General features: G+C 44.2%; 1 protein-coding gene across 8 annotated transcripts in view; it reads right to left on the bottom strand.

Annotated features, from left to right (window-relative positions):
- tspan11 (tetraspanin 11) overlaps positions 1-17,195 on the bottom strand; it is a 127,674-nt gene that overhangs the window by 45,628 nt on the left and 64,851 nt on the right. For all 8 annotated transcript variants that reach the window (XM_067999179.1, XM_067999174.1, XM_067999180.1 and 5 more), the window contains exons 4-5: positions 14,474-14,548; positions 3,467-3,571 (exon numbers count right to left, since the gene is read on the bottom strand). In XM_067999179.1, the coding sequence (XP_067855280.1) occupies positions 3,467-3,571; positions 14,474-14,548 (180 nt within the window). The remainder of the gene's footprint in view (positions 1-3,466; positions 3,572-14,473; positions 14,549-17,195) is intronic.

The following is a 17,195-nucleotide window of genomic DNA, read 5'->3' as shown; positions in this document are numbered from 1 at the left end:
CAAGCCCAACGAGGAAGGAAGCAGTGCTGGATCGAATTGTGGGGAATGAAGTGGGGCAGGTGGAGCATGTTTCAGTGGGGGAGCATTTGGGGAACAGTGATCAGGTTTAGAATAGTTATGGAAAAGGACCAGGAGCAATCAACTGTGAAAATACTTTAATGGAGGAGGGCTAATTTCAGTGAGTTAAAAAGCGATCTGGCTCAGGTGGATTGGAATCAAAAATTGGTCGGCAAAACAGTAATTGAACAATGGGAGGCCTTCAAGGAGGAGATGGTTCGTGTAGAGAGTAGACACATTCCTACGAGGACTTTCAAAAGGCATTTGATAAAGTACCACATAATAGACTTGTTAGCAAAATTAAACCCCATGGGATTAAAGGGACAGTGGTAACGTGCATACAAAATTGACTAAAGGACAGAAAGCAGAGAGTGATGGTGAACGGTTGTTTTTCAGACTGGAGGGAAATATACAGTGATGTTCCCCAGGGGTTGGTATGAGGACCGTTGTTCTTTTTGATATATATTAATGACCTGGACTTGGGTATAGAAGGTATAATTTCAAAGTTTGCAGATGACACGAAACTTGGGAATGTAGTAAACAATGTGGAGGATAGTAACAGACTTCAGGAGAACAGAGACAGACTGGTGAAATGGGCAGACACATGGCAGATGAAATTTAATGCAGAGAAGTGTGAAGTGATGCATTTGGTAAGAAGAATGAGGAGAGGCAATATAAACTAAATGGTACAATTTTAATGGGAGTGCAGAAACAGAGAGACCCGGGGGTGTATGTACACAAATCTTTGAAGGTGCCAGGACAAGTTGAGAAGGCTGTTAACAAAGCAAATGACATCCTGGGCTTTATTAATAGAGGCATAGAGTACAAAAGCAAGGAAGTTATGCTAAACCTTTATAAAACACTGGTTAGGCCTCAGCTAGATTATTGTGTTCAATTCTGGAAGGATGTCAAGGCCTTAGAGGGTGCAGAAGAGATTTACTAGAATGGTACCAGGGATGAGGGACTCCATTTATGTGGAGAGACTGGAGAAGCTGGGATTGTTCTCCTTCGAGCAGAGAAGGTTAAAGGGAGATTTGATCGAGGTGTTCAAAATCATGAACAGTTTTGACAGAGTAAATAAGGAGAAACTGTTTCCAGTGGCAGGAGGGTCGGTAACCAGAGGACACAGATTTAAGGTGATCGGCAAAAGAACCAGAGGTGACATGCAGGAAGTTGTTATGATCTGGAATGCGCTGCCTGAAAGGATGGTGGAAGCAGATTCAATGGTAAGTTTCAAAAGGGAATTGGATAAATACTTGAAGGGAAAAAATGTATAGGGCTATGGGGAAAGAGCAGGGAAATGGGACTAATTGGATAGCTCTAACAAAGATCCAACACAGGCACGATGGGCTGAATGGCCTCCTTCTTTGCTGTATCATTCTATGATTCTTTGATAGGAGTAGGTCCTTCGGCCCATCAAGCTTGTGCTGGCTCTTTGTTAGAGCTATCCAGATAGTCCCATTCCCCCACTCCTTCCCCATTGTCCTGCAAATCTTTTCCCTTCAAGTATTTATCCAATTCTTTTTTGAAAGCCACGACTGAATCTACTTCCACCACCCTTTCAGGCAGTGCATTCCAGATCATAACAACTCGATGTGTAAAAAAGTTTTTCTTCATGTCACCTTTGGTTCTTTTTCCATTCACCTGGTTGATCTGTAACTTAATTACATTTACTCTCCTTTGCTCCATAATCCCTTGATACCCTTACCGAACAAAAATCTATCGATCTCAGTCTTGAAAGCTCCAATTGACATCCAGCATCCACAGCATTTTAGGGAAGAGTGTTCCAGATTTCCACTACCTTTAGTGTGCAAGATGGCCTAAATGGCCGAGCTCTAATTTTAAGATTGTGCCCCCTTGTTCTGGATTCCCCCGCCAGGAAATAGTTTCGCTGTATCTACCCTGTCGAATCCCTTTATCATTTTAAAGACCTCAGCCTTTTGAACTCATGGAAATACAAGCCAAGTTGATGCAACCTCTCATAATTGAACACTTTAGGCCTTGTTATTAATCTGGTGCCTCCAAGGCCAGTATATCTTTTCTGGAGGTGCGGTGCCCAAAACTGAACCCAGTCTCCAGACAGGGTCTGACCAAGGCTCTGCATAACTGAGCATCACTTCCTCCCCTTTGTATTCCAATTCCTTGATGTGTAAAGAGTCACAGAAAGTTTTGTAAATTCATAACATAAGTACAGACTGGAAATCTTTGCACTGTGACACTGGTTAAAACTTACTAGGAAATAATGGTTTAAAAAGTTGCTATCAGATTAAATAACTTCAGAGGTGGAAACATCAGCACTCCTGCACCTTCAGAATTATACCCTGCACTCAGGTCTTCCTCATTTTGAAGACCGTGAGTTTTCTCTAACACTTATTGCGATGTTGTTCTCTCAGCAGGACCATACAAACTTTGTTGGTAATAACAAAATAATCCAATGCAATGGTTTTGAAATCTCCTTAAACCTGTTCATATTCCCAGATGCTGTTTTTGATCTATTCCAAGATGTCAGGAATCCTAACTGCATGGTTAGACCGCACCTGAAGTACTGTGAGCAGTTCTGGGCACCGCACCTTCGGAAGGACATATTGGCCTTGGAGGGAGTGCAGCGAGGGTTTACTAGAATGATACCCGGATTTCAAGGGTTAAGTTACGAGGAGAGATTACACAAATTGGGGTTGTATTCTCTGGAGTTTAGAAGGTTAAGGGGTGATCTGATCGAAGTTTATAAGATATTAAGGGGAACAGGTAGGGTGGATAGAGAGAAACTATTTCCGCTGGTTGGGGATTTTAGGAGTAGGGGGCACAGTCTAAAAATTAGAGCCAGACCTTTCAGGAGTGAGATTAGAAAACATTTCTACACACAAAGGGTGGTAGAAGTTTGGAACTCTCTTCCGCAAACGGCAATTGATACTAGCTCAATTGCTAAATTTAAATGTGAGATAGATAGCTTTTAGGCAACCAAAGGTATTAAGGGATATGGGCCAAAGGCAGGTATATGGAGTTAGATCACAGATCAGCCATGATCTTATCAAATGGCAGAGCAGGCACGAGGGGCTGAATGGCCTACTCCTGTTCCTATGTGGTTGGATACACAGATAGCAAGACATCTTTCACATCATTAACTTTTATCTTACAGTTTAACCTCCTCAGTCTTAAATCTTGCTGCAGTTAAAAACAAAAGAAAGTAAAACAAAAAAAAACATTCAGAACTAAATTATACTCAGAAAATAGAAAATAGACATTTTGTTTGCAGACTATTTTCTTTAAGATAAATAATCCAAGATATTTTCTGAAAACACAGATACGAAGCAACAATCAGCTCAATAATCAGTTATGTGTAAACGAGCAACATATGGATATCCAAACCCCGCCTCCCAGAAGAGAAAAGCCCAGAAATTTTATTCCATACATCTTGCTGGAGTCTGTCGACAGAATAGGTGATGCTGTCCTTTCCCAGCTGTGCGTAATTCTCCATCATAGTTTTGCTCAGATGTTGCTTTAGTTCTTCACTTAACTGCACACAAACAAAAATTGTGAAAAAGATAAACAACGTTAGTGCTAGTTTTTCTATTGGCTCCAAAACTTGCCTGAAAGTTTCAAAACACAAACTCAGCTTTGTTTCTAAGATGGCAGTTACCTCAGGCACCAGGGACTGGTCTTGGTCTAATATTTGCCTAGTATGAGGTTCAGCTAGCACATCTGAATTAGACTGCCAACTGAACCTCACTGCATGTTGCACTGAGCTCAGCAACAAGAGAGCTCTGCATAAGAATGCTCGAATTCATCTGTGAAGCTCCACTCTCCAATTAATTCTTAACACTTTGAGATAGTGGTGGTATTAGCTTGAGTCACATATTGTGAGAGTCGAGAGCAAGTTTATAGGACTCTCTAGAGGTCCACTGGACTGCCGAGGCACTTTCTAAACTTGGCTTTGCACTGGGCTGGAGTTGTACTTCAAGTGTGAACTGCAAGACGTCACCAAATTGGGGGTTGTAGTTAATACTGAGGAGGACTGCGACAAAATGCAAGACATTAATAAACTTGCAAAATGGGTGTGTAATTGGCAAATGAATTTCAATATAGATAAATGTGAGGTGGTACATTTTGGTAGGAAGAATAAGGGGCCACATACCCCTTGGAAAATAACAGTCTAAACAGGGTAGAAAAGCAGAGCGATCTAGGACTACAGATACACAAATCACTAAAAGTAGTGACGCGGGTTAATGAGGCCATAAAAAAAGCAAACCAAGCACTGGGGTTCATTTCTAGAGGGATAGAATTGAAAAGCAGAGAAGTTATGTTAAACTTGTACATAACCTTGGTTAGACCACACTTGGAGCACTGTGAACAGTTCTGGTCTCCATATTATAGAAAGGATATAGAGGCACTGGAGAAGGTGCAAAAAAGATTTACTAGGATGATACCAGAACTGAGAGATTATAACTATCAGGAAAGACTGAGCTGGCTGGAGCTCTTTTCTCTAGAAAAAAGATTGAGGGTTGATCTGATAGAGGCCTTTAAGATTATGAAAGGGTTCGATAGGGCAGACGTAGAGAAGATGTTTCCACTTGCAGAAGGGACCAGAATTAGGAGCCATAAATATAAGGTTCTGCAAGGTGAATTTAAGGAGTTAGGAGATAAATTAAAAAGCAGGACCTCAAAGGTAGTCATCTCAGGATGACTACCAGTGCCACATGCTAGTGAGAATAGGAACAGGAGAATAGACAGGATGAATGCGTGGCTGCAGGGATGGTGTAGGAGGGAGGGATTTAGATTCCTGGGACATTGGGACCGGTTCTGGGGAAGGTGGGACCTGTACAAGGGGACGGGTTACACCCGAGCAGGACTGGGACCAATGTCCTCACGGGGGTGTTTGCTAGTGCTGTTGGGGAAGGTTTAAACTAGAATGGCAGGGGGATGGGAACCTGAGCAGGGAGACAGAGGAGGGGGAAACAAGGATAGAAACAAAAGACAGGAAGGGAAGAAGCAATAGTGGAAGGCAGAGAAAACAAGGGCGAAAAACAAATAGGGCCATAGCGCAAAATAAAACTAAAATGACTAGCAATCTTAAAAAGCCAAGTCTAAAGGCATTGTGTCTTAATGCACGGAGCATTCGCAATAAGGTAGATGAATTAACAGCGCAGATAGATATTAAAGGTGATGATATAGTTGCGATTACGGAGACATGGCTGCAGGGTGATCAAGGATGGGAACCGAACATCCAGGGGTATTCAATATTTAGGAAGGACAGGCAAAAAGGGAAAGGAGGTGGGGTAGCGTCGTTAGTAAAGGAGGAAATCAATGCAACAGTGAGGAAGGATATTGGCTCGGAAAATCAAGATGTGGAATCTGTATGGGTGGAGCTAAGAAACACCAAGGGGCAGAAAACGTTGGTGGGGGTTGTCGATAGGCCCCCAAACAGTAATGGAGATGTAGGGGAGGGCATTAAACAGGAAATTAGAGTCGAATGCAAGAAGGGTACAACTATAATCATGGGTGACTTTAATCTACACATAGATTGTTATTAGCATATTAGCAATAATACTGTGGGGGAGGAATTCCTGGAATGTGTACGTGATGGTTTTCTAGACCAATACATTGAGGAACCAACTAGAGAACAGGCGATCCTAGACTGGGCATTGTGCAATGAAAAAGGATTAATTAACAATCTTGTTGTGCGGGATCCCTTAGGGAAGAGCGACCATAACATGATCGAATTCCTCATTAAGATGGAGAGTGAAGTAGTTGAATCCGAAACTAGGGTCCTGAATCTAAATAAAGGAAATTACGAAAGTATGAGGTGCGAGTTGGATATGATAGATTGGGGAACTTTACTAAAAGGGATGACGGTGGATAGGCAATGGCTAATATTTAAAGAACGTGTGCAGGAATTACAACAATTATTCATTCCTGTCCGGCGCAAAAATAAAACAGGAAAGGTGGCTCAACTGTGGCTTAAAAAAGAAATTAGGGATAGTATTAGATCCAAAGAGGAGGCATATAAAATTGCCAGAAAAAGCGGCAAGCCTGAGGATTGGGAGCAGTTCAGAATTCAGCAAAGGAGGACAAAGAGATTGATTAAGAGGGAAAAATAGAGTATGAGAGTAAACTATCAGGGAACATAAAAACTGACTGTAAAAGCTTCTATAAATATGTCAAGAGAAAAAGATTAGTGAAGACAAATGTAAGTCAGCATGGGTTTATGAAAGGGAAATCATGCTTAACAAATCTACTGGAGTTTTTTGAGGATGTAACTAGTAGAATAGATAGGGGAGAACCGGTGGATTTGGTGTATTTGGATTTTCAGAAGGCTTTTGATAAGGTCCCACACAAGAGGTTAGTGTGCAAAATTAAAGCACATGGGATTGGGGGGAATATACTGGCATGGATTAAGAATTGATTGACAGACAGGAAACAGAGAGTAGGAATAAACGGGTCTTTTTCCGGGTGGCAGGCAGTGACTAGTGGGGTACCGCAGGGATCAGTGCTTGGGCCCCAGCTATTCACAATATATATCAATGATTTGGATGAGGGAACGGAATGTAACATTTCCAAGTTTGCAGATGACATAAAGCTGGGGTGGAATGTGAGCTGTGAGGAGGATGCAAAGAGGCTCCAATGTAATTTAGACAAGTTGGGTGAGTGGGCAAGAACATGGCAGATGCAGTATAATGTGGATAAATGTGAGGTTATCCACTTTGGTTGTAAAAACAGAAAGACAGATTATTATCTGAATGGTGATAGATTGAGAAAAGGGGAGGTGCAACGAGACCTGGGTGTCCTTGTACAAACATACAGTTGGAGCAAGCAGTTAGGAAGGTGAATGGTATGTTGGCCTTCATTGCAAGAGGATTTGAGTACAGGAACAGGGATGTCTTACTGCAGTTACACAGGGCCTTGGTGAGACCACATCTGGAGTATTGTGTATAGTTTTGATCTCCTTATCTGAGGAAGGATATCCTTGCCATGGAGGAAATGCAACAAAGGTCTACCAGACTGATTCCTGGGATGGCAGGACTGACGTATGAGGAGAGATTGGGTCGACTAGGCCTATATTCACTCGAGTTTAGGAGAATGAGAGGTGATCTCATCGAAACATATGAAATTCTAACAGGACTAGACAGACTAGATGCAGGGAGGATGTTCCCGATGGCTGGGGAGTCCAGAACCAGGGGTCACAGTCTCAGGATACCGAACCAATCATTTAAACAGAGGGAGTCAGACCGAACTGATCATTTAAACAGAGGCAGAGAGAGAGTAAGGGGGACAGAGAGAGAGAAAAAGACAGAGAGAGGGGGAGAGAGAGAGGGACTCCTGCAAGAAAGCGGGACGTGTGTCGGTGAGGGTCCTGCAAGGTGTTTGGGTGATGTGCCTGTCATGGTTGAATAGCTGCCAGTGTGTGTGACCTGTGGGTTGTGGGTGTGCGCCTTGCAACAGTGGTAATGTGTGAGGGTGAGAGGAAGCATCTGATTGAAAGAGTTTATTTAGAGCCGAGATGAGGAGAAATTTCTTCACTCAGAGGGTGGTGAACCTGTGGAATTCTCTACCACAGAAGGCAGTGGAGGCCAAGTCATTAGATGTATTGAAGAAGGAGATAGATATATTTCTTAATGCTAAAGGGATCAAGGGATATGGGGAAAAAGCGGGAACAGGGTACTGAGTTAGACGATCAGCCATGATCATTTTGAATGGCGGAGCAGGCCCGAGGGGCAGAATGGCCTACTCTTGCTCCTATTTTCTATGTTTCTATGTTTCTATAGGATAGAATCATAGAATCATAGAAGTTTACAACATGGAAACAGGCCCTTCGACCCAACATGTCCATGTCGCCCAGTTTATACCACTAAGCTAGTCCCAATTGCCTGCACTTGGCCCATATCCCTCTATACCCATCTTACCCATGTAACATTAATATAAATAACAAATAACAGCGGACCCAGCACCGATCCCTGAGGCACACCGCTGGTCACAGGCCTCCAGTTTGAAAAACAACCCTCTACAACCACATTTCAATTTTGTAATCCAATTTTGTATCCAATTGGCTACCTCACCTTGGATCCCGTGAGATTTAACCTTATGTAACAACCTACCATGCGGTACCTTGTCAAAGGCTTTGCTGAAGTCCATGTAGACCACGTCTACTGCACAGCCCTCATCTATCTTCTTGGTTACCCCTTCAAAAAACTCAATCAAATTCGTGAGACATGATTTTTCTCTCACAAAACCATGCTGACTGTTCCTAATCAGTCCCTGCCTCTCCAAATGCCTGTAGATCCTGTCTCTCAGAATACCCTCTAACAACTTACCCACTACAGATGTCAGGCTCACCGGTCTGTAGTCCCCAGGCTTTTCCCTGCCGCCCTTCTTAAACAAAGGCACAACATTTGCTACCCTCCAATCTTCAGGCACCTCACCTGTAGTTGTCGATGATTCAAATATCTCTGCTAGGGGACCCGCAATTTCCTCCCTCACCTCCCATAACGTCCTGGGATACATTTCATCAGGTCCCGGAGATTTATCTACCTTGATGCGCGTTAAGACTATGTAAGATAGTCACTAATAAATCCAATAGGGAATTCAGGAGAAACTTCTTTACCCAGAGAGTGGTGAGAATGTGGAACTCGATACCCCAAGAGTGGTTGAGGCGAATAACATTGATACATTTAAGGGGAAACTAGATAAGCACAAGAGGGAGAAGGATATGCTGATAGGGTGAGATGAAGTAGGGAGGGAGGAGGATCACGTGGAGCATAAACACCGGCATGGACTTGTTGGGCCGAATGGCCTGTTTCTGTGCTGTAAAATTCTATGTAATTCTTTGTAAGTGGTTTCCAATTACCCACCAGAGAGTTATAGATCAGCAAGCTTATTGGTCAGTAGTTACTGATCAGCAGGGTAACCAATCAGTAGTTACTGATCATCAGAGATCAGCATGATTCTAAAACATTTACTATACACACAACAGCAACTTGTAATTTGTACCAATGCAATGCTAGCTCGAACATGAGAATTTCACATATAAATTTAATTCCTTGCTTAATTTTTTATTCTTTGTTGAAGGTGGGCTCTCTCTTTTTAAAGTAATTTTTTCTGCAGTTCTTTGCTGAAATCTCTGCACTTCAAAAAAGGGTGTAAGGATAAACCCAGCAACTACAGGCCAGTCAATTTAACCTCAATGGTGGGGAAGCTTTTAGAAATGATAATCCGGGACAGAAATAACAGTCACTTGAATAAGTGCCGATCAATAAAGGAAAGCCAGCACGGATTTGTTAAAGGCAAATTGTGTTTAACCAACTTGATTGCGTTTTTTGATGAGGTAACAGATGGTTGATGAGGTCAATGCGGTTAATGTGGACGTTCAAAAGACGTTTGATAAAGTGGCAGATAAAAGGCTTGTCAGCAAGATTGAAGCCCATGGAATAAAAGGGGCAGCGGCAGCATGGATACAAAATTGGCTCAGTGACAGGAAACAGAGAGTAGTGGTGAACGGTTGTTTTTCGGACTGGAGGGAGGTGTACAGTGGTGTTCCACAGGGGTCGGTGCTGGGACCACTGCTTTTTTTGACATTTTTTGATGACTTGGACTTGGGTGTACAGGGCACAATTTCCAAATTTGCAGATGACACAAAACTTGGAAGTGTAGTAAACAGTGAGGAGGATAGTGATAGACTTCAAGAGGACATAGACAGGCTGGTGGAATGGACGGACACATGGCAGATGAATTTTACTTTGCATCTGTCATTACCAAGGAAGAAGATGCTGCCAATGTCACAGTAAAAGAGGAGGTTGAGATACTGGATGGGCTAAAAATTGAGAAAGAGGAGGTACTAGAAAGGCTGGCTGTATTTAAAGTAGATAAGTCACCCGGTCCAGATGGGACGCATCCTAGGTTGCTGAGGGAAGTAAGGATGGAAGTTGTAGAGTGATACATTTTGGCAAGAAGAATCCACAGTATGTGGATGGCCCGACTAGAGAGGGGGCAAAACTTGACCTCCTCTTGGGAAATAAGGAAGGGCAGGTGACAGAAGTGTTAGTGAGGGATCACTTTGGGACCAGTGATCATAATTCCATTAGTTTTAGGATAGCTATGGAGAATGATAGGTCTGGCCCAGAAGTTAAAATTCTAAATTGGGGAAAGGCCAATTTTGATGGTATTAGACAGGAACTTTCAGAAGTTGATTGGGAGAGTCTGTTGGCAGGCAAAGGGACGTCTGGTAAGTGGGAGGCCTTCAAAAGTGTGTTAACCAGGGTTCAGGGTAAGCACATTCCTTATAAAGTGAAGGGCAAGGCTGGTAGAAGTAGGGAACCTTGGATGACTCGGGAGATTGAGGCCCTAGTCAAAAAGAAGAAGGAGGCATATGACATGCATAGGCAGCTGGGATCAAGTGGATCCCTTGAAGAGTATAGAGGTTGCCGGAGTAGAGTTAAGAGAGAAATCAGGAGGGCAAAAAGGGGATATGAGATTGCTTTGGCAGATAAGGCAAAGGTGAATCCAAAGAGCTTCTACAAATACATAAAGGGCAAAAGAGTAACTAGGGAGAGAGTAGGGCCTCTTAAGGATCAACAAGGTCATCTATGTGCGGAACCACTAGAGATGGGTGAGATCCTAAATGACTATTTCGCATCGGTATTTACGGTTGAGAAAGGCATGGATGTTAGGGAACTTGGGGAAATAAATAGTGATGTCTTGAGGAGTGTACATATTGCAGAGAGGGAGGTGCTGGAAGTCTTAACGCGCATCAAGGTAGATAAATCTCCGGGACCTGATGAAATGTATCCCAGGACGTTATGGGAGGTTAGGGAGGAAATTACGGGTCCCCTAGCAGAGATATTTGAATCATTGACAACTACAGGTGAGGTGCCTGAAGATTGGAGGGTAGCAAATGTTGTGCCTTTGTTTAAGAAGGGCGGCAGGGAAAAGCCTGGGAACTACAGACCGGTGAGCCTGACATCTGTAGTGGGTAAGTTGTTAGAGGGTATTCTGAGAGACAGGATCGACAGGCATTTGGAGAGGCAGGGACTGATTAGGAACAGTCAGCATGGTTTTGTGAGAGGAAAATCATGTCTCACAAATTTGATTGAGTTTTTTGAAGGGGTAACCAAGAAGATAGATGAGGGCTGTGCAGTAGACGTGGTCTACATGGACTTCAGCAAAGCCTTTGACAAGGTACCGCATGGTAGGTTGTTACATAAGGTTAAATCTCACGGGATCCAAGGTGAGGTAGTCAATTGGATACAAAATTGGATTGACGACAGAAGACAGAGGGTGGTTGTAGAGGGTTGTTTTTCAAACTGGATGCCTGTGACCAGCGGTGTGCCTCAGGGATCGGTGCTGGGTCTGCTGTTATTTGTTATTTATATTAATGATTTGGATGAGAATTTAGGAGGCATGGTTAGTAAGTTTGCAGATGACACCAAGATTGGTGGCATTGTGGACAGTGAAGAAGGTTATCGAGGATTGCAACGGGATCTTGATAAATTGGGCCAGTGGGCCGATGAATGGCAGATGGAGTTTAATTTAGATAAATGTGAGGTGATGCATTTTGGGAGATCGAATCGGGCCAGGACCTACTCCGTTAATGGTAGGGCGTTGGGGAGAGTTATAGAACAAAGAGATCTAGGAGTACAGGTTCATAGCTCCTTGAAAGTGGAGTCACAGGTGGATAGGGTGGTGAAGAAGGCATTCAGCATGCTTGGTTTCATTGGTCAGAACATTGAATGCAGGAGTTGGGATGTCTTGTTGAAGTTGTACAGGACATTAGTAAGGCCACACTTGGAATACTGTGTACAGTTCTGGTCACCCTATTATAGAAAGGATATTATTAAACTAGAAAGAGTGCAGAAAAGATTTACTAGGATGCTACCGGGACTTGATGGTTTGACTTATAGGGAGAGGTTGGATAGGCTGAGACTTTTTTCCCTGGAGAGCAGGAGGTTTCGGGGTGATCTTATAGAAGTCTATAAAATAATGAGGGGCATAGATAAGGTAGATAGTCAAAATCTTTTCCCAAAGGTAGGGGAGTCTATAACGAGGGGGCATAGATTTAAGGTGAGAGGGGAGAGATACAAAAGGGTCCAGAGGGGCAATTTTTTCACTCAAAGGGTGGTGAGTGTCTAGAACGAGCTGCCAGAGGCAGTAGTAGAGGCGGGTACAATTTTGTCTTTTAAAAAGCATTTGGACAGTTACATGGGTAAGATGGGTATAGAGGGATATGGGCCAAGTGCAGGCAATTGGGACTAGCTTAGTGGTATAAACTGGGCGACATGGACATGTTGGGCCGAAGGGCCTGTTTCCATGTTGTAAAAATTCTATGATTCTATGATTCTCGGAGAGTCAATATAAACTAAAGGGTACAAGTCTAAAGGGGGTGCAGGAACAGAGAGACCTGGGGGTATATGTGCACAAATCTTCAAAGGTGGCAGAATAGGTTGAGAAAGCGGTTAAAAAAGCAGATGGGATCCTGGGCTTTATAACTAGAGGCATAGAATACAAAAGCAAGGAAATTATGTTGAACTTTATAAAACACTGGTTTGGCCACAACTGGAGAATTGTGTCCAAACTCTGGGCACCGCACTTGAGGAAGGATGTGAAGGCCTTAGGGAGGGTGCCTTAAGAGAAAAGATTTACTGGAATGATTCCAGGGACGAGGGACTTCAGTTACGTGGATAGACTGGAGAAGCTGGGGTTGTTCTCCTTTGAGCAGAGAAGGTTGAGAGGAGATTTGATAGAGGTGTTCAAAATCATGACGTGTTTAGATAAAGTAAATAAAGAGAAACTGTTTCTATTGGCGGAAGGGTCAAGAACCAGAGGACACAGATTTAAAGGTGATTGGCAAAAGGCAACATGAAGAAAAACTTTTTGACTCAGCGAGTATTTATGATCTGAAATGCACTGCCTGAAAGGGCGGTGGAAGCAAATTGGCTTTCAAAAAGGAATTGGATAAATACTTGAAGGGAAAAAATTTGCAGGGTTACAGGGAATGAGTGGGGGAATGGGACTAACAGGATTTTTCGTACAAAGAGCCAGCAAGGGCTCAATGGGCCGAACGGTCTCCTTCTTTGCTGCAACCATTCTATGATTCTATGAATCACGCACCAGCCCCGGGTATCGCGCGTCACGCACCAGCCCCGGGTATCGCGCTACACGCACCGGCCCCGGGTATCGCGCGTCACGCACCAGCCCCGGGTATCGCGCTTCACGCACCAGCCCCGGGTATCGCGCTACACGCACCGGCCCCGGGTATCGCGCTTCACGCACCAGCCCCGGGTATCGCGCGTCACGCACCAGCCCCGGGTATCGCGCGTCACGCACCAGCCCCGGGTATCGCGCTACACGCACCGGCCCCGGGTATCGCGCTTCACGCACCAGCCCCGGGTATCGCGCGTCACGCACCAGCCCCGGGTATCGCGCTACACGCACCAGCCCCGGGTATCGCGCGTCACGCACCAGCCCCGGGTATCGCGCTACACGCACCAGCCCCGGGTATCGCGCTACACGCACCAGCCCCGGGTATCGCGCGTCACGCACCAGCCCCGGGTATGGCGCGTCACGCACCAGCCCCGGGTATCGCGCGTCACGCACCAGCCCCGGGTATCGCGCTTCCAGGTCTCCCAATGTTGTTTTGAAATTGGATCATGATTTTTCTTTGCTCCATGAAGCAGCCACTTGATCTGTGCTTAGCCCTTTCCCCATAGTTACAGAGCTGAGACCAGGAACTAACTGGAATTATAGACCAGTTAGCCTAACATCTGTTGTCAGGAAATTACTAGAGTCTATAATCAAGGATAGAGTGACTGAACACTGAAAATTTTCAGCTGATCAGAGAGAGCCAGCGTGGATTTGTGAAAGGGTGGGTCGTGCCTGACGAACCTGATTGAATTTTTTGAAGAGGTGACTAAAGTAGTGGACAGGGGAATGTCAATGGATGTTGTTTATATGGACTTCCAGAAGGAATTCAATAAACCGCTGGTTGGGGAGTCTAGGACTAGGGGACACAGCCTAAAAATTAGAGCCAGGACTTTCAGGAGTGAAGTTAGGAAACGTTTCTACACACAAAGGGTGGTAGAAGTTTGGAACCCTCTTCCCAAATGGCAGTTGATGCTAGCTCAATTGTTAATTTTAAATCTGAGATTGATCGATTTTTGTTAACCAAAGGTATTAAGGGAAATGGGGCTAAGACGGGAATATGGAGTTAGGTCACAGATCAACCATGATCTCATTGAATGGTGGAACAGGCTCGAGGGGCTGAATGGCCTCTTCCTGTTGCTATGTTCCTATGTGTGTAGACTGCTGGCTCAGACTAGTGCAGTGCACCCAGGCCTCAGCATTCTGCATCATCACCTTCTCACACTTTAAACAATCCTCTTTCGCAACTTTGGATAGGAAATCATTTTTATAAAATCAGATTTAAACTTACCCGCTGATAATAAACATAGGCAAGGACTCCAGCCACCAGCTCAATCAGGAAGATCAGCAGGAGTAAGGAAAAATACTGAAAAGTAAAGCAAAACAATGACAATCATAATCCTAATTATCTTTTGCTGAAAGTATCCTCTGTATTGCAATAGATCCATTCTACAGAACTTCCAACATTGCCATATTTTAATAAATAGAATTGTACAGAATTACATAGAATCTACAACACGGAAAGAGGCCATTCGGCCCAACTGGTCTATGCCAGTGTTTCTACTCTACACGAGCCTCCTCCCAATCTAATTATCACTTCCCACCCTGCCCTTTCTCCCTCATGTCTCCAGCCAGCCTCCCCTTAAATGCATTAATTCTATCTGCTTCAACTACTCCATGTGGCAGCGAGTTCCACATTCTCACCACTCTCTGTAAAGAAATTGCACCTAAATTCTTTATCTGGTCAGTTAGTGACTATCTTTTATTTATGCCCTTTGGTCTGGACTCACCCACAAGTGGAAGCAGGTTCTCCACATCCACCCCAACGAACCCCTTTGTAATTTTAGAGGCCTCTATCAGATCTCCTCTTAGACTTCTCTTTTCCAGAGAGAAGAGCCCTAGTTTGCTTAATCTTTCTTGATAGCTGAATCCTCTCAATTCTGGTAACATCCTTGTAAATCTTTTGTGCACTTTCTCCAATGTTTCAATATCTATTTTGTAGTATGGAGACCAGAACTGCATTCAGTGCTCCAAGTATAGTTTAACCAAGGGTCGATATAAATTTAACATTATCTCCCTGATTCTGTATTCTATACAAACACCATCAAAGATACTAAGACCACACACGGTCTAGTTCATTACTAAAATATTCAAATATGAAGGTCTGACTAGGTACTCTTAATCAGCACCTCCATTGTGTACCACATGAAAGGACAAAGACTCCCTTCTGCCGAGCACTTCCATTTACAGCTGTTTGTATTGGACGTTCAGCTTTGTATCTTTGACAATAGCATATGCAATTGCTTTTACACTTATTTTAATCTAGTACATGGAGTGGTTGAGGCGAATAGCATCGATGCATTTAAGGGCAAGCGAGATAAACACATGAGGGAGAAAGGAATAGAAGGATATGCTGATAGGGTGAGATGAAATGGGAGGGAGGAGACATAGAAACATAGAAAATAGGAGCAGGAGTAGGCCATTCGGCCCTTCGAATCTGCTCCGCCATTTAATATGATCATGGCTGATCCTCTATCTCAATACCATATTTCCACTCTCTCCCCATACCCCTTGATGCCTTTTGTGTCTAGAAATCTATCCAGATCCTTCTTAAATATAGTCAGTGACTTGCCCTCCACAGCCTTCTGTGGTAGAGAATTCCACAGGTTCACCACCCTCTGAGTGAAGACATTTCTCCTCATCTCAGTCCTAAATGTCCTACCCTGTATCCTGAGACTCTGACCCCTCGTTCTGGACCCCCCAGCCAGGAGAAACATCCTCCCTGCATCCAGTCTGTCCAGCCCTGTCAGAATTTAATATGTTTCAATGAGATCCCCTCTCATTCTTCTAAACTCGAGTGAATACAGGCCGAGTCGACCCAATCTGTCCTCATAAGACAGTCCTGCCATCCCAGGGATCAGTCTGGTGAACCTTCGCTGCACTCCCTCCATGGCAAGTACATCCTTCCCCAGATAAGGAGACCAAAACTGCACACAATACTCCAGATGTGGTCTCACCAAGGCCCTGTATAACTGCAGTAAGACATCCCTGCTCCTGTACTCAAATCCTCTTGCAATGAAGGCCAACATACCATTCGCCTTCCTAACTGCTTGCTGCACCTGCATGTTTGCTTTCAGTGACTGGTGTACAAGGACACCCAGGTCCCTTTGTACATCAACATTCCCCAATCTATCACCATTTAAATAATACTCTGCCTTTCTGTTTTTCCTTCCGAAGTGGATAACTTCACATTTATCCACATTATACTGCATCTGCCACGTATCTGCCCACTCACTCAACCTGTCTAAATCGCCTTGAAGCCCCTTTGCATCCTCCTCACAACTCACTATCCCTCCTAGTTTTGTGTCATAGAATCATAGAAAATTTACGGCACAGAAGGAGGCCATTCGGCCCATCGTGTCCGCGCCGGCTGAGAAACGAGCCACCCAGCCTAATCCCACTTTCCCGCATTTGGTCCATAGCCCTGCAGGCCACGGCTCTTCAGGGGCACATCCAGGTATTTTTTAAATGAGTTGAGGGTTTCTGCCTCTCCCACCCTCTCAGGCAGTGAGTTGCAGTCCCCCACCACCCTCTGGGTGTTGTCAGCAAACTTGGAAATATTACATTTGGTTCCCTCATCCAAATCATTGATATATATTGTGAATAGCTGGGGCCCAAGCACTGATCCCTGCGGTACCCCACTAGTCACTGCCTGCCACCCGGAAAAAGACCCATTCATTCCGACTCTCCGCTTCCTGTCCGTCAACCAACCCCCAATCCATGCCAGTATATTACCCCCAATCCCATGTGCTCCAATCTTGCACACTAACTTCCCGTGTGGGACCTTATCAAAAGCCCTCTGCAAATCCAAATAAACCACATCCACTGGTTCTCCCCTATCTATTCTACCAGTTACATCCACAAAAAAAACTCCAGTAGGTTTGTCAAACATGATTTCCTTTTCATACATCCATGTTGAGACTCGTGTGGAGCATAAACGCTGGCATTGTTGG

Source organism: Heptranchias perlo, chromosome 18, assembly GCF_035084215.1.
Source record: "Heptranchias perlo isolate sHepPer1 chromosome 18, sHepPer1.hap1, whole genome shotgun sequence".
In the NCBI taxonomy this organism is placed as follows: Eukaryota; Metazoa; Chordata; class Chondrichthyes; order Hexanchiformes; family Hexanchidae; genus Heptranchias; species Heptranchias perlo.
This window is presented reverse-complemented; position numbering and strand designations above follow the sequence as displayed.